The 23,749-nt window shown below is 38.1% G+C and overlaps 1 protein-coding gene across 1 annotated transcript in view; it reads right to left on the bottom strand.

The window, feature by feature from the left end:
- Positions 1–1,883: 1,883 nt before the first annotated feature.
- Positions 1,884–23,749, bottom strand: part of GRM5 (glutamate metabotropic receptor 5) — a 288,721-nt gene continuing 266,855 nt past the window's right edge. The window contains exons 9-10 of the mRNA XM_074816304.1: positions 18,742–18,837; positions 1,884–9,570 (exon numbers count right to left, since the gene is read on the bottom strand). Of these exons, the coding sequence (XP_074672405.1) occupies positions 8,748–9,570; positions 18,742–18,837 (919 nt within the window). The 3' untranslated portion in view covers positions 1,884–8,747. The remainder of the gene's footprint in view (positions 9,571–18,741; positions 18,838–23,749) is intronic.

Here is a 23,749-nt window from a genome sequence, read left to right as displayed (position 1 = left end):
TGAAAGAAACATAGTCTAATTCTTTTGCTGTAGAAATGTATCATGCACTCCACTGCAGTTTGGTCTTGAACTTCTACAATGGGAAAATGAATTAGTAAACAGCCCTTGAACAGACACAAAGGCAGATTGCAGTTCTTAAAATTCCAGCCTTGCTCCCAAGCTGCTGTGAGCAGAAGGAGTATGGGAGAAGGAAAGGAGCACCCCGGTCACATATTAGTTCAGCTAAGTAGGGTCTAGGGGAGCCATGACCTTGCTTATCTACTGTTGTCATGTTCTGCCCTCCTTAAGGACACTTTTTGCCTATTGCTGCTTCATGACCTAGGTAGCTGAAACAGGGTGAATATGATCAGGAGGGGCTTTTTAAAAAAAACGCCTTCTACACAGAAAACTGGGGTTTTTTGTTTGTTTGTTTGTTTTTTTGTGGGAACATAGCAGTACTGGCAGTAAGGCTTCTCTGGTATCAGATGGCATTTATGAACCAAACATGAAGGAAAAATCATACTCCAGACAGGCAGAGAAATTAGACTCTAAACTTTTCAAGAAATTAAGCATTTGCTTTTCTCACCACTAAGTGCCCTGATATTTCTGAGGGCATATAGTGGAATCGTACCCCTCTCCTTTTATGTAAACACTAATTTGTGATTAAATCCAGGATGGGATTTAATAGTTTATTAGTTTCTGAAGGTCATCATACTGTAGTGATAATAGAAACTCAGAAGAAACACAGCTGAGACGTGGTGATGGAGAATGGCATAAATTAATTTTTCTTGCAAACAAACCAAATTGGATCCATTGTTCCAAAGAATGCTTTAAAAAAATACTGTGCTGTGAAGCAGGCTATTACATATTGTTTTCAAAATCCTTGTCTCCAAAGTGCAATGTAGTTGCACTGTTTCTTTTGCTAAAACGTTCTTCACCTAAAGCAGTGTATTTTGCTGAAACAACTGCCATGGAATTCTGTGCTAAAAGAGTTTACTTTGGGATGTGGGCTTTTAGGTAGTTCAAAGACACAATGTGAATTGACATTATTTTTAGCAGGAGATGGGCATTTTACCTACCATTGTACTATGAAATTATTCCCCTTAATTCTGCAACAGCAAATAAAGCAAATCAGCAGTCTTTCTGGAGATGTGTTTAGAAAATAGTGTGTATGACAGTCTTTTATCTGAGGGCTACAGTTCACATTCTGCTTTTCACTGCATGCAGTGCAATTAGTCCAGATTAAGTATTATTATTCCGGCCTAAGTAAAACCAGATTTTGGAATGGGGAGAGGATTTCTAAATAGGAAAGTTCCTGTTTCGGAGGGGGTTGTTCTTTTTTGATTTGTTTTGGTTTGGTTTTTTTTTCAATTTAGCAGAGAAAGTAAAACAAACTCTATTGTCTGGAAACACTGTAGCCAGACTTGAGGTAAAGCATTGACTTCTAGTGGTCACAATGGCAGAGCACTAGAAACCAAATTATTAAAGGATATAGAAAATTTTCTCAGATGTTCTGTCTGCAATTCAAGATTAGATGTGAGCCTGCAATGGAGGAGTAATGTGGTTTCTTACAACAGCTATAAAAATAATGCTTTGATATATGAATTCTCAGTTCAACAGCTTTGTTTTCTGTTGTTCGAGACTAGATTACTATACTATTTCCTCTAGACCTGAAAATCCATACATGCCTCATCAGTGAGACTGTGTTTGCTTCGAAAGAGAAAGATCAAACTATACTAGAATGGTATGTATTATTTATGAATGTGAAGTTAATCCTATAAAACAACAGAGAGAGAGAGAGAAAGGAAGATTATAATTGAAGATTTTGTGTATAGGCACACCTGGTTTGCAGAAAAAATGCACTGAAAGCATAGTTGTAAGTATTTTGGAGAAAAAAAATCCAGTTTTCAGTCATATCACAGAATTTTTTTAATACTGTTCAAAAAGTACCTGACTCTACATAAACACCAACTATAACATGATGTAGACAATCGAGAAACAAGCAAATGTATTTTTCAATGCTAAAATAAATTACATTTGTACAGGTAGAAAGCAAAACCAAAGCTGATAAAAATGTTAAATTTTATGAAAAATCATGTTCAGTTCACATCAAAATTATAACTTTACATTCTCTATTTTTTAATAGTATAAGCAGCAACAACATAAAAAAGAACAAACGCTCACAGAATGTTTGAAACCAGTTGTTCATTAGTTATTAGCAAATTAAAAAAAATAATTACAAGCACTTGTAGCCCACACAAATCTTTTAGAATTGGCACCGTCTCTCTAAAACATCTATATTCTATATAGATTTCTAATTACAAATACCACCAGCAGCTGCCATATAATCCTATTAGTACATGTAATATACATAGTATATTTGTTCCCATTTGGCAGATCGGAGTGACTTAATGATTATTGTTTGTTTGTACTGTCATTACTCAGATGAGACAAAACCAGCCATATAAAACAATTCATCACCTAGATGAATTTTTTACTTACCTTTATGCCTCACTGGTCTCTATTGTTTTCCTTTTCACAGTATAAAATTGTAAGTGGCAATTGCAGAGATTTGAACAGAGGGTATAATAATAGACCATAGCAAAAAAAGTGAATTCAGATAATTCAACTGAAGTCTTTAATACGTGCAGTGCACACAGAAATGGGTAGCAGATGAATAATTTTCTTGTTCATGGAGAGTATTGACTTCCTTTTATGAGATTCATGAAACTGCCAGAAAACTGTGACATGTTTCTTATTTTTGGACATGTTCTCTCACATCCTTTAGCACATTTAGTCAAAGTATGATTTTCCTATTGGGATACCTGCTAGAGTAGCAATGATGAAGAAGAATGGTGGGAAGGTACTATTCACCACACCTAGCAAGTTGCTTCAAGAATGAACCTAATAAAATACATCTACTGTTTGTTTCAAAAGAAAGTGAGAAGAATATCCTGCCATTATCATTCTCTGCTGAAGCAAATAGCCAAGATCTAGACTTGGCTGGCCACTATCAAACTTCGATTTTCTTTACATGGATATTAATCTGGAATGATTTCATTGACGTCAATAGGTTAAGGGCCAATGCCAGTCAAGGACTTCAGCACTTAAAGTTACACACTGTAATACCTATCTTTTTATACTATTTGGCTCTAGTGTGGAGGCCAGAACACTTTGTCAAATGTCTAATCTTACTGTGAAGTTTGTGAGAAGAGTTAGGTGCCCAGGAAAGCAATGCAACAAGGAAAGAGATGTCTGACATTACTCAAGCTATTATGGAAATGCAATACACAGAAAATACTAATTTTCAACTGGGATCCATTTCTGGACACGGCTATACTTTTTGTTTCAAGGATAGGTCACTTTTGTAAAAGATGGAGGGAAATGAAATGAGTCCTTTTTCTGTCCTCAGTCTCAGAGTAGTGGGAACCCCAAATTTAATTCCTTTACCTATCCAAGAAGACTTAGACTTTTTCCACAGAGGGGTCTGAGAACTCCAGATGGAAGACAAGATGGTTGCAGACACAGAGGTAAGAAAGGGCCTTCTGTCATGAAAGCACTTTTCAGGGAAGCATTTAAGGGTTTTTTGAGACAACACGTAGTACAGAAAAAATGCTGTCTCCACTTCTTTGTAGTTAAAATACTCACCTGGTCCCTGCTCCAGAGATTTTTGAAGTATTTTATATTAAATGGTCATATGCGATCCCTAATTATATCAAGTGTACGCCCTATCAGGGTGTGGAGTAGATGTTCCTTTTCTACTCCAGGACTCTTGAATTTGTTTCTATCTTGTGAAGTTACCTTAGTGAGATGAGCACTATGTCATTAGAGCACTTTCCAGCCAGGAGGAAGATTTCAATCACCTCTGACAATGGTAGGGTCTAAATTTAGGTCTCTTGCCTTCTGCCTGACTTCTCTAAACTCAAAGCTATTATAAAAACAGCAACATAACCAGATCCACTACCTTAAAACAAAGAATGATTTCTACTCCAGTTTGTAGCCAGTATGATCCTGTTGGTTTATGTGCTGTGTGCTCTGTGTACTCACTCATGGGATATACAGGGACTTAACCTAGGAACCACTGTTTTCTGTATTCCTGATGGGTTTTAGCATGAGTTAGGTGCAAAGTTCCTTAGATGTGTCAAGATCAGGGTAGTTCCGAGCTTATGCAGACACACAGTGAGAGATGCCTGAATAAGGTGGCAGTTGAATAGTGGTTTTAAAATTGAGTTTTAAATGCAGGTATTAAATTCTGCTGAAATCCTAATTTTAGGCACCAAAGTCCTTTTTAGGGTCAGCCCTGACACTGGTCTCCGATACAATAAAAAAGTCACGGTTACATTATTAATCCTGAGCATAGTGCTCTGATTTCCCTAAGGGCCTGACATTTTTCGCATGCTGTCTGTTGCTGTCATGTTTTTTCCTCTCACCTCATAAATGATGTATTAAGCAGAATAGCAAAGTTGCACACTTTCCTCTACAGAATTTACACCCACAGCTATGATGTCTTTCAGTTTGGTCTTGGTGTCTCTAAAGAAAACATCCCCAGGTGAGCTCCACTATCATCCAGAGTCTGAATCATGGATTGGCCTTCCCATTTACTTTCTTTGGAGATCTTATTCTCCCAGTTTTTATCACAAAGTTTTCCTTCTGCAAACACAACTGAATAAACATCCAAACAAACTAACATTTTTTTTTTCTTTTAAACCTTTTAACAGTTAAGTTTCAATTAGCATTTAACTTTTAATTTGCTTTTGTAGCTGGAAATCAATGGAAGAAGCCAGCACCTTGTGATCAACCAGGCTCCTACGAAACATCAGCAAGTGCTTTGTGGACTGTGGTCTAAAAACCTCTGGTCTAAGGTATCTGTATAAGTCTAGGCACCAAATGTTCAAAGTACAAGGAAGCACATCTCCAAAGTCATGCAATTATTCTTCAGAGCCAATTAAAAAATACAGTTCTTCAGTATTGCTAACACTTCTTCCCAACTGGCCTGCCAGAGTTATTCACTTTATTTCAAAAGCACAGTTTCCAGAGGTGGTTACACCTTCACTCTTCAGGGCTGGCCTCAAGCACAAAAGAAACAAGTGATTTTCTGAGGTCCCTGTGGTCAAGAATGATAATCGTTTCAACTTTTTTAATTCCCTTTCTGGCAGCAGCTCTAAATTGGAAGGTAAATTCAAGTCATTCAGTTGGTACTTGCACATTCTTTAGTCAGATTGGAAAGTGATCATGATTGCAACCTTTGCTTTTATGTCTGAAAAACCCTGCCATTGTATCTCAATGTCCTAAACAGAGACTAGCATGCAAACAGCATAATGAAATCATAATGTCTGTCATTCAGAATTTTCTTTTTTCTTGTGTCAAACCCACTGGCTTCTATCACAGGACTTTGGAGTCTTGCAAATCTCCCACTGGGATCCTTTGAATTACTACTACAGTCATTACATAATTATTATCTTCATCCCCAAAAAACCTTTCTTCCCTTTATTGAAATACAGACATATCATACAAGGTGACATTGGCTCATTCCAGCCTGTATAATTAAAATGGATTCTGCCTTCTTTAAATGCCACTAAGGATGACCTATCTTTCATTAAAGATAGACTGACAACAGGGAGGTACAATCTCTAAACCTGTGCAATCAAAATTTCTGCTGCGGCTAATGGATATTCAAAAGATTCATGACTCCTCCCGAAGTGAGAGTTAGCAAAAGTGTTTAAAATTTGGGTTGTGTAACATTAGGGCTTTAGCCTCTTAAAACATCTATTCAGGTGTTAGACTGAGGGTTTTTTGTGTGTGTGTGCGCATGTGTGTGTGTACATGCATTCATATATCATCTTGGCAATATATGTGAAAGTTGTCAAGAACCTCTGAGCAATAGCTATGGCCAGAACTGTGCAGAACTGTAATTTGGGAGCAGAAGAGGTATATTTATGCTGAGTCACTCTATTTCTCACTCCTTTTTACTAATTTTATTTTTAAGAAAAGATTTTATGTCTGTCTGTATAATCTTTATTTCCACTGTTGATTATTTCACAGTGTAGTGAAGCCCACAGATTTTAGCAGGAATACATTAATATTAAGTGTCCACCAACATAAAAAAAAGACTACAGAAATGGGAACCTGGAAGTCTAGGGGAAGATCAAGGTGGAGAATGTTCTGGTACGGACATTGGTCAACATCTTAAAATATAAGAGAACAGATAGTAATAGAATCCCTTTGAAATTCACATTAACTATCTCAGTACACTCTGTATATATCAAAACAATATTGCACTGATGGGAAACATATTATTATATAAATCTTTAATGAACAACATTTAAGTGGTCTAGATTCCCTAAATGAGAGTGTTTGTGTCACAGACTGATTGGACATGCTCTTCCCTTAGATGTGGGTTGTAATCTGTGAAAGAAGATGTTTTCTCCTAAAGACATGGGCAGCTAGGGAATGATGAGACATGCTAGTACTGTGAACCAGAAGGGCAAAACCATGTTCTGGTTTGGAAACCGTACAGCTGCACAGAGCTGAGTCTGCGCTAATCAGTAGTGCGAGGAGGCAAGAACTACATATAAGCAACAGGGACCTACAGTCACAATGGGGTGTATCTACCTGCCTTCTGGAGTAGAGCTGTTTTGTGACTGGCTGGTTCATGCTATAGGCATAGCTAGTAAATGACTACCTGGCAAAATAAGCATGCCCACAGACTGCTATTAGACAACACTGCCTTGTGCAGGATGCACAGAGTCACTAGAGTATCTCTGTGAGGTGCTAGCCTGGATTCAGTCATCTATTACTTTTTTTTTAATGTTGTTGAGCAGCAAATTGGGGTGCAGCACATAATGGTGAAACTAGCTTCCCAAAGGAATAGAGAATGCTCTTTGCTAAATTATGTGAATGTGCTTTCATCTTTTATTTGTTTGTTTGATCAAATATTTATAATTTTGGACATGGGGGAGAAAAAGGGGTATGAATTTTGATTACAAAATATTTGTTATCTTTGAAGAAATAAGATCTAAATGTTTTGAAACTGAAACATAGCAGCCTTATTTCAAGGCTCCCTTCCATGAGGCTGTCTTCTATATAAGGCTACATTAACTCAACTTTGAATTGAAGTACATCACTCACCACTTCATACTATCCTTAAATAAAATAAAACAAACCCATAAAATTTTGGCACCTGAGGACAGCTATGTCATGAAGGAGAGAGCCAATACAGTGTGTGTTTAGGGCCTGACTTACAAGTTCTATGTAACTACACTTATCAAAAATTATTTAGCTTCTATTCAAACTTTAAAACTCTTCCCTGCCTGTATTAAAAAAGTGCTGTGACAGTATGAAGTGCACTAAACTGTACTACCTTGATATAGGAAAAAAATATGAGGAATCTCCTTGCTTCCTCTGTGAGTTGCTAAGAAACAAAGAAAGACTCTGTTGGTTCATATCTCATTAGGTCTTCTCTGTTTTGACCTTTACACTGTATTGCTTTGAAAGTATTTTTTCTTTATTTTTGTCACAGTTCATAGCTGCAAGGCATCAGCAGCTAAATAAAGTTAAAATTGTTGCTTATTAAAGAGTAGCTAAATCACCTCTAAGCAAATTTTGACACAGGATTTTTTTCCCCTTATATATGAATTATGATTATGACAACCTTTCCACTGACAGTTAGCATTCATCATAATCCAGATTCATCTCCTAGAATTCTGTCATTCAAAGTATGGAGAAAATCCTTAGGGTGTTTACCTGTTCCTTACAAGCAAAGACTATGGGAGCCCGAATAAGTATTTTAACTGGTAATGTTAGCATAAGAACGTCCATAAAAATGTGTTAATTTCAGTAGGGAGTGCAGCTATAATATAGCTTTGTAGTGCTGCTAGAAAGAGAATATTCACCCCAACAACTTGCCCTGATAAGGGAATTACAAAACAGTACTCCAGAAAATATTTTTTGCTACTTCATTATTAGTTGGCAACACGGTGAAATAGTCAGGAAATCTTCCTTGGGTTTTGTTGCTGTGAAGGTGAATCCAATGTTAACAAATTGAATTTTTGATACTGATAGAAGAGAATTTCATAACAAATGAGTAGGTTGAGAAGTCACTTGTAAAGCCCTCCATATTGCAGTCACTCACTGCAAAGCCTCAGCTTAGTGTTATCCACGTGTAATGTATCACGGACACAATATGCTTCAGCAAAAAGTTTGGTAGTTGTTGAACATACGTTACTGCTTTTTGAGATCTTCATAGAAAAAAAGAGAAAGAAAGCTTGACAGGTTGGTCCCAGATTTGAGTCTGTTAGAAAATGTACATTCAATGTTTGGTCTTCTATTCTTGGTAAAAGATCAAGGTTCATTTCTGGGTAAGGAATCAGAGTAAACAAACAAACCATTGTACAGTTGTTTACAATCTAGTTTCCCCCCCGCCCCGTATATTGTACACACGGTTCATTGTAATACTAAAGCAAAGCACTTGGTATGTAACTGATTTAACAGACTCCTTATAAGCCCTCAAAAATAGATTCAGTGTTTCTGAAAAGCCCATGTTTTTTTAAGGCCACGATAATCTGCCAAGAGTCATTTTGTCTTTAAAACAGCATAATTAATCTGATGTTTCCACTTCTGAAGTAATTCCTCTTCTTCCTCTCTGTTTCTCACAAGATGACCCAACGCCTCTCACTCTATCTGCGTAAACACTGGAGATCTTGAAGGCTTGGCTGTCCTCTCACTACTTGCTTGTAGTCGTTGAGATCCAATGTTGTCTTGAACTACATTCACAGCGAAGAAGAACTTTGAGTATAATCTCTGATGAGGAGTGTGTCATACTTTGGGGAGGATGGGATACAGAGAGCAGATTCAGAAACCGGAGAGCTGGGAGATGCACTTCCAGAATCGATGGAGTCTCTAAAAGGAGAAGGAGGAGTTAAAGCTACCAACTCCTCAAGGTCTTGCTTGGCTGATGGGGTCTCTGAAGTGCCTTCTTTGATGCTGCCATTTGAAGGTTTCCTCGCTGACTGCGAAGCGCCATTGACTTCAATGGCAGGAAGCGGTTGGATCTCTGCAAACGTTGTCATTGTCGTAGGGAGCTGGATTTCCCGTGGAATCAGGTATGAAGAGCAGAGAGGAGTGGCCACCATTGTCCCTGGAGTGGCTGTTGAAAGCATCATAGAGTTCAGCTCGCTGATATTGGCTGTAAAGCGAGTAACCACGCTACTGATCTGCTCCATGAGGGATCCTTGAGAGGAGCTACTTCGCTGAGGAGGCTCTGACTGGAAGGTAGGGGCATCATCTTCTGTTCGACTAACGGAGGCAGTTCTGTGGCTCAAGGTGCTGATAGGTGAGGGAGTCTGCGGTCGATACTGAGCTGGGTATTGCTCTTCTGCTTCCGAAACATCGTAAAGAGTTTTGGCACTGGCCTCAGGAAATGTAGCGCTGCTACTATGTCGGCTACTATCTGTGCTTTTAGAAAAAGGCTTGATCACTGCAGTTTGATTGGGGTTCTCTTTTTTGTTGATGTGGATTGACAACCGCTGCCAAAGGTGTGCTCCTCTGCTGCTTTTCTCGTTCTGGGCCCAGGAAACTGATTTCCCATTAGAGCTGTAAACAGAAATGAGATAAGATGGTAACTTGCATCAAAGTTACAAATATAATCACTGTACCTATACCAGGGGTACGTGGTATCCCAGAGCTTATATTCATCATAAAGCTGTCTGTAATTTCATCTATATCTATTTCTATCTATTGCAATATATCTATATCGATATCTTTCATTTATACCTATATGTTCTAGGAAAACAAGCAGAGTTTGCCAGCTCATTTCACAGGCCATTTGTGCATCCAGCCGTGACCTACTCTGTGCTAGTTCATGGCCACTGCTGACCCCTCTGTTGCTGCCCTCGGGACATAGGCAGTGTCCATCTTGGGGGAAGGAGCAGCTTGATGGTTTCCTTTCTGTTGGATTGGTGTCAGGAAAGGGGACTGTGGGACTGAGGGATACATGGAGGAGTGAGGAAGAGGTGAATGATTCAAGGGAACATATGAGAGACCTGCACTAGCTGGGTTGCAGGGGGCGGGTACATAGACTGGGCTGGGAGCATTCAGTAGTAAGGAGCTTGGTGTAGGGTGATGGCCATGGATTCCTGGTATGGGGCAGAGAGGAAAAATGGGAGATGAAGAAGCACAGTCCATTATGGCTGGAAGAAAAATCTGTTTACATCTTAGTACTTGGAAGTACTGGAGCGATACTCTTCTGAAAGGGACTATTCGGATTGTGGGTGGAGAGACAATTCTAATGAGTGACCTCTTGTTCATCAAGATACTTGGAAAATTAGCCACCACTAGCTTAAAGAACTTAATTTTTCAAATTACAGGTCAGCTCAGAGAATAAAACTATATTCCTAGTAGGAAACAAATAACGGACAAGCTATACAAGCAGCTCCCCATGGTGACCTGAGTTTGGAGACAGCAATAAAAATTTTGCTCTACTCTCCTGCAAAATGAGTCCTTCTAGGGTATTTTCTCTTCAAATCCCATCATGTCCTGTTCTTTATCAAAGTTGCTCATTTTTCTCCGCTTGCTACCTAAGCAAAGCCAACTGTGGTACTTATAAACACATAGTATGGAATCAGTCTTTTCCCTTTACACCTTCCTTAGGCTGATGAGCTGGGGTTTATACATACATTAACCTATAGTTCTTGGGATTAAGAAAGACCATTAGAAATATTTATTAGCTGGAGCAGACAATGACTCTGAAATGATGTCAACAGGAAAAACATACAAATAAGTGTGATTTATATATAAAATGCAACAGAACTTTAAACAATTCCCCTTGGTTTCCAAAACATTTGCTACAGCCATTTAGGATTTTTGGGAAGACAACCACATTGTAGACCCTGGCAGAGCATCACAAATTTGTTGTTTGTTTGTTTGCTTTTTAAGCCTGAAATAGATATGCTCACACATGTTAGCCTGCAGTGTAACAGTTTGCAAGACACATAGTTTACTAAACACAGATGACTTTATATCAGCCTTCATGTGGAGGTTTGCCATGCACTACCAGTTTAATAGCTCTTCCAATCATCTAAAAAAAAAAGTTGTGTGCTGATTGTAAATAAAACCTTCTTCTGGGTTCACATCCACAATTACATGGAATTATGATGGATCATGTAACACAACATACGCCCACAGCTTTCTCCTTCAAAAGCAGCATGACAGAATCCAGTAGACAAACACAACATAAACCAGTGGGTATTTTAAGAGAAGCTAGACTGGGAGATGATCTGTATGAGTATATAAGGGGTCACCCCTTTGCTGCAGTGTTCACCAGGATGTTATCTGGATCTTAGAAGTTAAGTGCTATGCACCTACCCCCAAAATGCCAGGCAGAATAGCTGGTGGCTTGTAACTTGCTCTTCAGACAATCCCTCCCTTTTGCTGTACCTCAATCAGAGCAAGCAGGAAAACAAAAAACTAACCTGTAGTACTGATCACTTTGACTTTGCATCTCTGTGGATGTGATTCTGAACTGAACAGGAGCTGGCACTAACGTCTTCCAGAGGAAAACTGTTACCTCTAAGGATTGCATGATCCTCTCACTGGAACATGTACTCGGTGGATGTTGAGAGCTGTTTGAGAGCCCTGGCTCCTTGGTCATGCTGAGTTCTGAGCTCAGTGGGACCTTGGTGCCAGCAGCAGAAGCAGGATTTGGATCTTTTGGCGGGTGAGATCTCGCCTCTAGTTCTGGTATGATGACCATGAGACCTCCTCCCAACTCCTTCTGAGTTTGAGCTAGACCAGGAGGCTAGGTGACCCAGCACTGGTAACTTTGATCTAGCAGAGGGCCTAGTTCTAGTCCTGGATGTCCTCCCTGGTGGGGTCTCTTAATTCCTGCTGAGTTCAGAGCTCAGAGGAATCTGTGACAGACTTGCCTGCTGCAAAGGTGAAATAAATGCCATTAACATGAAGAATTAGCCAATGCAAACAGAAAAACTTGACCAAAGAAAGAGATATATTCTAGCACACCTCCTGACTTCAAGCACTGGCTTATTACAGAAACCCTATGGCTTTCAGTGTGTACATGAACACTAAATGCATGTAGACACTTTCAGTTGACTGAAGGTCAGATTTTAAGAGATTGTGAAGGGAACATGTCACTCCCTCCCTGGCCACCATTCAGAAGACAATTATTAAGGAGGCTGAGAGCCTGGGGAAAGGAAAACGATGAAATCTGGGGATGTGTCTAGCCCTTGGCAAGGGCAGCTGATAGTTAAGTCTTCAGTGGAGCAACTGTCACCACCCACCCTGAATCCCAGTTTGGTTTTGTGTCAGTCTTGGCTGATGCACTCATTTACTGCCTTTGCGCTGTGCTCAAGAGTAATCAAGCTGTATGTGTGGCTCTCATGTTGATCCTAGGGCTCTAAAGGAGACCCAGTGGCTGTTTGTTGTAAATTTTGTGCAAAAGCCTGTAAGACTTGACCATTATTCATTGCAAATCCCTTAATATAAAAAACTGAATAGGAAGTAAGCAGCATTTTATCAGTAAGGAATGAACCCAGCAGTTAAAATCCTAGTAGTTTGCCCAGCAATCATTGGAATTGTTATCTCAGAAACATATCATCCACTTCATCATGCTGCACCTACTTACCACAAAGTCAACAATGGACTGAGGTGTGCAATCATTTATCATCTCTGTGAAAGGAGCACCACTTGTTTTCATATATTAGTATGAAGCTACATTATGGCTAAACTCCAGTGATAGTATTTTACAATTCTGCTCTAACTGCTTATTGCTACTCTGTCAAGTTAACTGGAAACCACTGCAATGCACACAATTTAAAAATAGAGAAATAAAGGTAGATCAGAGACATAAACTATGATGTCTACTAATAGAATTGTTTACATTTATTATGCCCAGATTTGCCATGACCCTTTGATGATGGGAAACTTTAGGTCAGTGACATTTTAGTTTTCTTGCAAACAGATTTTGACTTTCTCAGATGAGAACAGCAAAATTACACTTTTTAGCTCCCAAAAGAATTTCACTGCTAAGTTGGACTGAATACACATTTTTCTACCCTACTCTGCTTTACTGCTGGTACATTGCACTGACTAGAGCAGAGCAGAGTACAGGTCATATCTGGAGAAGAGCAAACTCCAATTAATCAGTGTCATAATTTCCAAACCAAAACATCAGCAAAATATTTTTTAAAAAAAAAAAAAAAAACAAAAACACCTTTTACATGGCACATTTTTTATTTTCTTTCACTATAGGTTAATTATGCTCAGATTTAAGTATGAGAGGGATTTCCTCAGAACCAGCCATACTAATTGTTTCTTCAGTCTCTTTACTAAAAGCTGCTTCAATTTTGACAGCTAGGTTTTTTCCTAGCTTGCTAGACCTACCATGATATAATACGTACAAGAAATGAAAGCAGTATAAACAAGAGAACTTTTGAAGCCTCTGATATTTCCAATATTTTCTCTACAGTTGTCCACTTGCTGACAGAATAACAATTAGTATTGTTTCTCATTTTCTTCCCTTACTTAATATTTTTAGAATCACTTAAGTTTTGTATTTAGGGCATTGTTTCGTATTCATAAGCGATATTAACTGCTTTTTGTCCACTTAGGTGTTAAGAAAAATGTTCCACTTCCCTCATATATGGTTTTTTTTTTTACTGTCTAGAATAGTTGACTTTGTCCTTTGTTTTGGTTAAGGTAGCAGAAGTTTTGTTTCAGCTTTTCTTGCTCTGTGGTATGATTATTTATGAGATGGTGCACAGCTATGCCACCAGGGTTTCTTTAGCCTGATGCTATTAAAGCAAATGTTTTTTGTGAGGTCCTTCAAAATGCAGAAGGAATGAAAAATGGGAAGAGGAATTGACAGTCACAGCAGCTGAAAACTCTCATATGTTAGCAAGGGTGTCATTCTCATTAATTACCTGAAGTTGCTAAAATTAAATCTGATGATGATTGCTTAGGGATTAGTATTGGGTCAGTTACTGAAAGCATATGTAATTTGAAAATAAGTCACTTATTCTCGTTAATATCTTTAAATGAAATAGGAAAATCAGTTTTAAATTATGGAATTTATTATTTTCTAAGAATGCATAGGTACATAGTATTAGTCACCAGTGGAAACTGGAATACAAGGGGAACTAATAGAGATTAATACAAAAATTTAAGGGAATTTTTGTTCTCTATCATGTATCAATATCAGTATCTGATTCCAGTTTTGAAATGATACAGCTGAAAACAGATACTGGACAATAACTTGATGGAGACCTGTATGATCTGTTTGCAACCTGTCCTCACATGCATATAATAAGGAATGATATCAAATTCTTTAATGTATAAGTTCATGCATGAAAGTTCATATTTTAGAACCCTGGGCTAAATTTTATTGAGCTAAAATTGGCAGAAAAATTTATGCTTAGATGGTTTAATGGCTGAAGTAGAGTGTTACATTCAAACTTGAAGCAGTATCTTGTTTTTTAAGTAGTTGACGTGCAGACCAAACTTGTTTGTTAAGGACAGTGTTCTCCTCTCTTTAAGGGAGAAGTCCTTCTGTCTTATCCACAGAAGCAGCAGGTAATGGTAAGCAGGATATGCCTGTACTTAAAGTGGTCCATACAACTTCCTGCCAAGGAGAACTGTTATTCAAAATAAATAGTAGGAAGCTTTTGTCCTTTTAGAGTCCCCTGCTGAAAGCTTATTAAAGACTCAGTGATATTCTGCCTGAAAAGGATTTGTGTGTTATCTGTAGATTTAATTTAAAAATGACTCTTCATAAGGGGTGAGCTCTGTGTGTGCCTGTGATGCATGCAAGCACAGGCGCATGCATATTTTGTTTTTCTAGTCTTGTCATTTGAGCCAACCTCAAATCAATATACATTTTGCTTGTAGTGACCCAAGTTCTTCATCCTTGGGAGAATGCAAGTGCCTTGCAACATGCTAAAAACACTGAAATGAAATAAGTATTTGAAGTGGCGAACTGCAGTATACGCGTATGAAGAAGTCATATTTTCTCCTGGGACTGTAGGGCAACCTGGATGACTGGCTAAAAGTGGATGCTGAACCTTAAGGTGTCTAAACTAGGTCAGTTCTGCCACTGTAATGGTTTATGTTGTTGCTATTCCTCTCATTTTCAATAGCTTTTAAGGAAACTTCTAAATGTCTATATAATTGTTTCCCTGGGTGAAAGCCAATTCTGCCACACACAAATAACCTGCTAGTGATATATTACTCAAGTCATTTAGCTTAAATTATTCCCATGTTGCTTGTTCTATGGAGATAAATAACAATGAAGCACAAAAGAGGAATTATACATGGTGAAAATTCATTTTGTCCTGTCCTAAGTTCTAGAAGTAAATGACATATTTTGCAATTATTTTGCAGAGTTGTTTTTTGTTAACAACATTAAGAGCATTTATTTATACTATTGCATGAACTGTAATCTCGTGATTTCCTCATGAAAATCATAGCTGTCATTTACATGAATGACTTTAATGTATAAGAATGAAAGAAACTACGAAGTGAGAGACGGCTGATGGACAGAAATTTTGCCAATGCCCTCCCAGCACAGCCACCAGTGACACTAATGCTGGCAGCTGTTTCAGAGGCGTGCCTGATTAGAATAGGAAATGAAGTGTCTGGTATCTGAATGAAACATTTCTAGGACATCTATTATCGTGACCCACAATGCAAAAATGATTTTGATACAAGATGTAACTTCTTTCTTCTATTGAAATTGTTAATTAAGGCAGCTAGTTCTGGGTTTTTCTTCTTGTTCAAAAAATGTCACTTCCAGCATCTTCGATCATATCTCTGCTACACTGGAGCATCCTAGTCACAGGATGAAGAGCGGAAAATGCCACCTCTGGAACTCTGCTGTGAGCTCTGCTTCCTGATGCACAAAGCTTTAAGATACTTACAACATTGCTCACTCAATATGTTTTTTTCATTTTTTTCATTGATAATTTGCTAAAGGTATGAAATGGAAACTGGAAAAAATAGGAACCATCAGGTTACCAGATCCTGAAATCTGGAGCACAAGTAGTGCACAAGAAAAGAAAAAAAAAAGAAAAGGAAGATTTAACTCTCCCAGTTGTAGCTCTAGAGGCAAGGGTTGTTTTGAATTCTATCCTCTGCAAAGAGTATACAATTGGAGGAATTTCAGGTGTTTGGCATGGTTGATAAATAATTACAGAGGTATTTATGCACATGGGACTTATCAGCAGAAAAAATATTCTTATGTATAATTAAGCATTCTTATTTGTTGCATTTAATCAAATCAGAAATGCAAATATGATGCAAGAAATAAAAAACCACGATGTGATCCCTGCTTTGTGAAATTCTCATAAAACATCCCATTTCAATAATTGATTTTATCAGATATATGTGTATGATACTCACAGGTGACGCAGGATGTAGTAACTTCTCTTAATCAGAAACAGTCTTACAAAGCATCACATAGTGTACCCCTTACTGCTATTTTTATGTCACTTTTCATCTTGAAAAATCCCAAGGCATTTGTAAGACTAATATACAGAGACAGTTAGGCCCTGATATGAAAAATATCCACGATGGGGTTGGAACACAAAAATAATACTGCATGAGGGATTTGAAAACATGAGCTGAAAAATACTGCCCAGGATGAAATCGCACAGCATTTTTTAGACTGAAAGGACCTAAGTGGGATTTGGTCAGTATCATGGGACCTCTTCGTCCCATGAGATGATGAGATTTTTTTCATTATTCTCAAATGGTCAGACCCCTGCATCTGTCCTCTTCCATCTGCACTTCATCCTAGTGACTTCTAGCACTGGTCTGATACTGAGACAGAAGAATGACACCTACTTTCCTTTCTGTAACATCTATGTTCCCTTTGGGACACTCCCAGACTATTCAGTGGCAACTCTACTTAGTTCATGAAATTTGACAAGAACCACTGGCCAGGACACTGTGGCTGGAGACAACAAAACACAGCCATCAAATGCAATTGCACTCTCTGTTAAGCAGCAGGTGTTCTTAACTGTTTGAGTAGGTCTTGCAGCTGACAGTCTTGCTGTGGAACTATTAGACTGACACAGTTTCCAGTCTTTTTGACTGTTAGGGCATCCTCTTTAACAGGAACCTTTTTCTCCTCTCTACTTGACTCAGATCGATTACAGTCTGGGATGCAAACAGATTCTTCACTGTGAAGATATAAAATATAAAAAAGAAGTTTTTCAAGTGTATATATATGGCCAGGCAAAACAGAGCTGAATACTGTACAACAAAATACAGTTGTTTGACATTTACATGTACTTTTCTTCTCTTTAAAATTCTCTTATATAGTGACTCCAGATAGTTTTTAAATGAAGAATAAATATCACTGAAGGCAATGCAATGTAGGAAAAAAAAAATCTAGACAACGGACAGACAAAAAACAGAATCCCAGCTGACAAAAAATAACAGGCCTGTATACATTTTGTACAACGCTCAGTAATGAACGTTCCTGATGTTACTTAAACAGCAGGAGTCCCCCAGGTGTGTGCTATGTGGTGTTTGATAGCCTTATGTACATGAGAGAATAATGTTGTACCCAAGGGGATCATAACACTGTGCAAGTGTTTCACTGAACACCCTCCTGCAATGATAAAATTCACCTGTGATGTAACACTTTTGAAGAGTAAAGGTATAATTTGGTCACACTGTGCTCTAAGGTTACATTTATAAATACCGTACAGGTTGTTGATAAGAAATTAGTAGATCTTTTAATAAGTGGTAAACAAAATGCTCTGACTTGTAGTAGAATGTAACACAATGATACAATGCTTATCAAGAGTATTGTTTCATGAAAGATTTATAATCACCTGTGACACATGTGGCTCATTAATTTATTAATGGAGGTGTCTGGAGAAATGGATTTTCTGTCCTATGAGAGAGTCCAACATTTGGAAATCTGACTGGACTCAAAATCCAATAAATAGCTGAAATCTTCAAGTATTTCACAGAATTAAATAGTTTGAAGCATTTTAATATAAAAACATCAAAATGGCCATATTGAAACAGTTCATCTCTGAACAGTTTCATCACTGAAAAGATGTGGTATTTGATATTCATTAAAATTGTAACACTGGTGTATAATATCATGCAATATATCATGGCCAAAACAAAATTAAAAATAAATAAATAAATTAAGTTAAATGGAGAAAGTTATGAAAAAGAACTCTGTTTAAAATGAGTTTGAAACCTTTCCTTAAGACCATTATAGAACTTAGCACTTTCCCACAAGGTATTTTGATTGAGAAGAACCAACATTTTCATATTGAAAATGTTTTCATCAATCAGTTCTTCTCTGTTCTTCTTAAAAGCTCTTTTGATTAGACCTAATGTAACCCCTAATACAGAGCAGGACCCTCATGCTAGAGGAGTTCTGGAGCTGCTTACTCCAAGTTTGAATGCTGTCTCTCTTCATCCTCTCTACTGTCTTCATGAGTTGGCTGTAAGGTTTCTCCTCCCAAAAGCACCATATTACGACAACATCACACAGGACACGTGGTTTGGATCACTTGAATGGACATGGTGCAGGGTTTTTTGGCAGTCAGATGGAACACAGAGATCAGCAGTGGCCATGTGTTTTCTTTTTTATTTTTCTTTTCTAAGCATACTATATGGGATGCACAGGAATTACAGACAGAGGATATGGCCTGGCATTGTCCCAGGGCTGCTCCTCTTGTTCACAGACATATCACACTGCCCTAAGGCCACTTGCTGTTTGCTTACCTGGTCATTGTAGCTCTCCCACCATTCCCCATACTCCCTTTTGGGGTGAAACATTCTATTTCCGACTTGTGCGGGGCCAGTCTCCTGCCTTTGTACCTAATAAATCACGACAACAACAGGAGCAAACAGAAAGAAGTGATTGTGTGCTCAGCTTTCTGTGACAGCTGCTGTGCAAAGGGCCATGCACATGAATGCTACTGTGGCGGTGGTGGGGCATAGTGCAAAGCAGCCGTGGGAGTGGTGGAATAACTGCATAAAACCCCAGACCTGTGCTAAAGCAAAGAGGGCTATGCAGGAGAGGTGCTCACCATTTTATTTTTTTGTATATATAGGAGCCAAAAAATTCTACAGAATACTTAGCATGCTAACCTTTTGCCTTTAATATTTTTTGGAGTTAGGCCAAAATGTTTGGCTAAACAGTTTAGGGGAAACAACATTTAAATTAAGGATCAGTGAGAAATCAGCTGGTGGCCATGTTCTCAAACCTAACAATCTTTTTCCCTGATCCTCCATCTCTGTAACTCTTGAGTTGTTCCTCTGTTTGTCAAAGCAAGCACCAGCATGGTTGATTGTTTGGATAAAATTTGAGTGGTCTCACAGTTTGTGTCATGAATGGGCCTTCCTCTCTCCATTTGCAATAAAAGGAGGCTAGATGACTTGCTGAGATGTAGACGTAAAGTCAAGTGAAATCAACCCCAATCCTAGAGCCTAGTGCAGTTCTGTGAAAGTTTTAAATACCATACCTTGCACTTGGATGAAAAATTCACTCAGATAAACAGTTTAATACTTGAGTATCTAATTAATCTCTGAATATGATAACAAGATGAGGCCTGGTCATTGTTTACTCTCTGAGCACTTAATTGGGATGTGAGCATTGAAGAGGTCTTATGCTGGCTCTCTTCCCAGTGGTGAATTTAACCCTAATTGTACAAATTCCTGTGCTAGGTGTTGAAATACATATTTAAATGCTTTAATATAATTTGGGCTAAATGCCTGCAGATGTCTTCTCAAAGAGTTTGTGATACCTCATTCTCACATGCACTGTGGGTATTTAACACACTCCTGTGGGGAAGCTTCTACATTTTAACACTGCTAACATTACAGAATAAATGACTTATTGTTTGTCCATTAACCTGATCTAGACAGCAAAAGGTACCTTGAAGAGAACAACACTGTAAAAGAGAAATAACCTGAGTGCACACAAAGTGAGGATAAACTCTGGATGCAGTTGTAGTAGATCCTCGAAGACAGTGTATATTGCATAAATAACTGAGGAAGAAGCTTAGTGAATCTGAGAGTAAACCGGAGACTGTAAAATGAAGTGTGCTTAGTGCAGAGAAGTCCTTTCATTTACAAATTATAATCTTACTGAAGGGAGGAACAACAGGAGCTTTGTGGACTGGCTGCCAAGGTTTTAAGGCAATCCAGAGTGCAGTATATGCAGTGCTCCCAGACAGGCATGAAGCTCACGCAGGACACATACATATTAAATGGAAGCTGATTCCTAGAGCAGAGGAAAAAGTGGAGGGGCTTAGAGAGTAGGTAAATTCACTGAAAAATACAAAAGAAGTCAAACTGGATCATACAAATTCAGTTGGGGTAGCCAGAGAGAAATAGCAAAGAGAAAAGAATGTGTAGAAATTTCACAGGAAAGAAAAGGAAATAAAGTTGGGATAAAGGTGTTAGACATCAAAGAAAGTAGAGTTTAGGAAGAGCAGGAAGGAAACACAGTTACATTTAGACCTGATAACCAAAAGAGATACTCTGTGCTCAACAAGACAGAAAAAGTCAAGACTAACAGAAGGAATTTGGAGGCTCTAAATGCTCACAATAAGCTGAACACTAAAAAGTAGCCAACAGAAGGAAACAAGAGGTAAGTGTCCTTGGTAACTTCATCCTGAAGAACCCCTGGTTAGGATGCAGGTGACCCAGATAAAGAAACCCCCCAAACTGCCCATTCCCCAGTCATTAGCATAAATTTCACTGATGTGAAAGTCATCAGAGAGACTACTATGAATCTCTCAATTTTTTGATCCACTCAAGAGCAAATTACACCATCAGAAACAGTATGTTGTCACAGACTGCCTCAAAGCCTTGAACCATAGTAACTGCTCCACTGCCATTCATTCAGTGCTGAATATACATGTAATTATGAAAACAGTGACCAAACTCTAATCAACCCTCCTAGTGTGGAAATTGCATCTAACCAGTGCATGGAAGCTGTAAAGTTCTTTGGGTGACCATTCTGGAAACACAGAGGTTCTGCATAAAAAAGGGTTTTCAGCTTTCAGAGCAGATAAAGGACCTGATTTTGTCTCAGGATGTCTTGCATTAGGAAAATGTCCCTTTCCTGGTTGTTAAGATGAAGGATTGTTTTAAAAGATTTAATCTGAGGAGAGAAAAAATCCTCAAACATTTCTTTGCAGTTGTCATAAAAAATGTGAAAATTAATTTGGTATTTCAGCTGAAGAAGGCATAAAACACTACAGTGTGAACAGTATTTGGAAGAATAGATTTCTTTTCTCATTGTCAGTTCCAGGACTCTGTATAGGTTACAAAAGAGAGAAGACTTTGCTTTTGTGCAGAGAGGCAGCTACTAAACTCTGTTGAAGGATTAAAAGATTTTGGGTCATTTTTAGTCTTTAGTTGGGGTCTTTGGGTGTGATATTGTGGGCTGTGTCATTTTTTTTGCACAGCGGGTGGGTTGTCTTAAGAACAATGCTTAATATGTTTTATAAGTGTTGATCAGTGACAGGAAATTTGGGAAGTAATTGTCAGTAATTCAACCACAGTGGTTCTTGTCTATTTCCCAAATACTTTGTCACATCACTCTATCTTACATAGCAGTGCTCTGCACTTTCCAGAGGTGATCAGTAGAGAGAAAGAAACTTACTCCTGGGCTGAGAGAAACCATTTCTGTACTGCCTTAACTTTTAGTGAACTTGATGTACATGTGATACATGGCAGGAAACACCGGTGTGACTGCTTGGGTTTGAAGTACTGTTAAACCTTTTCCTTGCCTCCTTTACCTTCCAACAAAACTCCTCTTGTAGACCAAAATTAATGGATGCTGTGGGAAATAAAGGCGGAATATGTGAATCATCACCCTGAATGAGACCAATAGTCACCCACTAAAATGCTGTAGAAACCTGTTTTAATGTGTAGATCCCTACTTTTTTTTTTTTTTTTTTTTTTTCTCCAGTGAAGGTGTTGGCCCCTGTACTGACAAGAGCTGATAGTCTTTAGATATGGACTTTATTAGACTATGCCTACACTTTAGAACCGGGTGCTGGTATTCTGGTGGTCCTGACTTCATGTTAGGGTGAGACCCAGCTGTGCTCATGGCCCCTTCCTGCCCCTGCTCTCTCCTGGTTTTCATGCAGAGGGCCTTGATCGCCTTGACCAGCAGTCCATTCTGTATGGTAGTGTATCTCCTGTCTGGAGGATGTTGGAGGGCCAGACCCAGAAGATGTACCATAGACCACATTTCTGTATAGTTTGGTCAAAGACTTAGTCAAACCCTTAAAAAATAGTTTATGGGTAGAATGTGGGTAGTAGTACATAGATCCTGTTAAAATGTCCATGCTACACTGGTTGAGAAAGACCACCCAAAAGACAAGAGCTTGCAACAGAAAAAAGTAGTTTCAGATAATGTCCTCTGGAAAAAAAAAAAAAAAAATCCCAGCAATTAGAAACTGGCTTTTACTCTTAGACATAAGATTCTTTTCCTGCTCCTTTTTCAGTAAAAGGTTTAACTAACTAAAAGATATCTCAGGATATCTTTCATTTTTTTAATGCAATACAAAGCAAAGGTAATTTGCTGTGTTGGAGATGGACAGCTGTGATCAATCCATATTTCAAATGCAATCTCATACTGCCATGCAGAAATGTTATTAATTGTTGAGTACCAAATATGTGCGTGGTACTGTTAACCCCAGAGGAACAGAGTAGCTCTGATCAACACAGGAGTAACGTCCTGATGAAACTGTACCTTGCAAGAGTGGAAAAAGTGATATTTCCACAGAAACAATTAAGAGGAGAGAGGTTGTACAGTCAAATCTCATTGTAGGGCAATGGCTAATCATATATTGGGGACTTAAGTTCAGCATTGCAGTGACTAATTCCTAAGATTCTTGTTAATTAATGGGGTTCCAATTTTTGGTCTGAGATATTCAAAATGGTATTAGGTGTCTAAAGCATTTTCTGAATCAAGTTTTTGCTTGCAAGTTAACAATAATCAGAGCAGGTAATATCTATTATTTCAACCTCAAACCTCTCATTTTGGCTATTTTGGAATAAACCCAAAGCAAGACTTTTTTTAAAGCCCTGAAAGATGAAATTAATGGAGGAGAGGAGAGGGGATTCGGAATGCTTTACAGAGGAAATGCTGTTTCCAATAGTTGTCTTCCATAATTTTTAGAGAGTATTTTCAATGTGCTTATGCCTGGAACTTGGACAGATTGCTGAATGTTACAAAGCTATCCACCTTTCCAGATCACCTTATATATTTTAATTGTCAGATCTTACATACATGTAGTATTTTTTACCTGCAATATTACTTGGTCTTGATGTTAAGAAATTATGAAAAAATTGCATTTCTTAGCAGCAAAGTTAAGGCTGACCTTTAGACTAGGTAAGACAATAAGTGTATGAAGATTTCTATGTAAATAGTAAAGAATGAAATATGAAAAATATTTACTGTTGTTAGTCTAGGGGCTGCTTTGAACTACAGACATGCTGCATTCCTGAAAATCAGTTCTGTGAGATTGGTCATGCTATCTTGACATTGCATCACATTGCACTGAATACTTTTAAAGGGGTATCAGCTTATTATGTGATTTTTTTTCCATTTACATAATGGCTAGAATAAATTATATATTATTAGGCATGGCACTTTTTGTTCCTTTTAAAAAAAAATCAGCATATAAACATTGTTTGCTTAATAGCACATTTTCAGCAAGTAAAATTACTTTAAAGCCAAACTCACAATTAATTTTTTTCAAGAGCA

The sequence above is a fragment of the Strix aluco genome, chromosome 2 (assembly GCF_031877795.1).
Source record: "Strix aluco isolate bStrAlu1 chromosome 2, bStrAlu1.hap1, whole genome shotgun sequence".
NCBI classification, from domain to species: domain Eukaryota; kingdom Metazoa; phylum Chordata; class Aves; order Strigiformes; family Strigidae; genus Strix; species Strix aluco.
The sequence above is the reverse complement of the archived record's forward strand: the minus strand, read 5'-3'. Positions and strand labels throughout refer to the sequence as shown.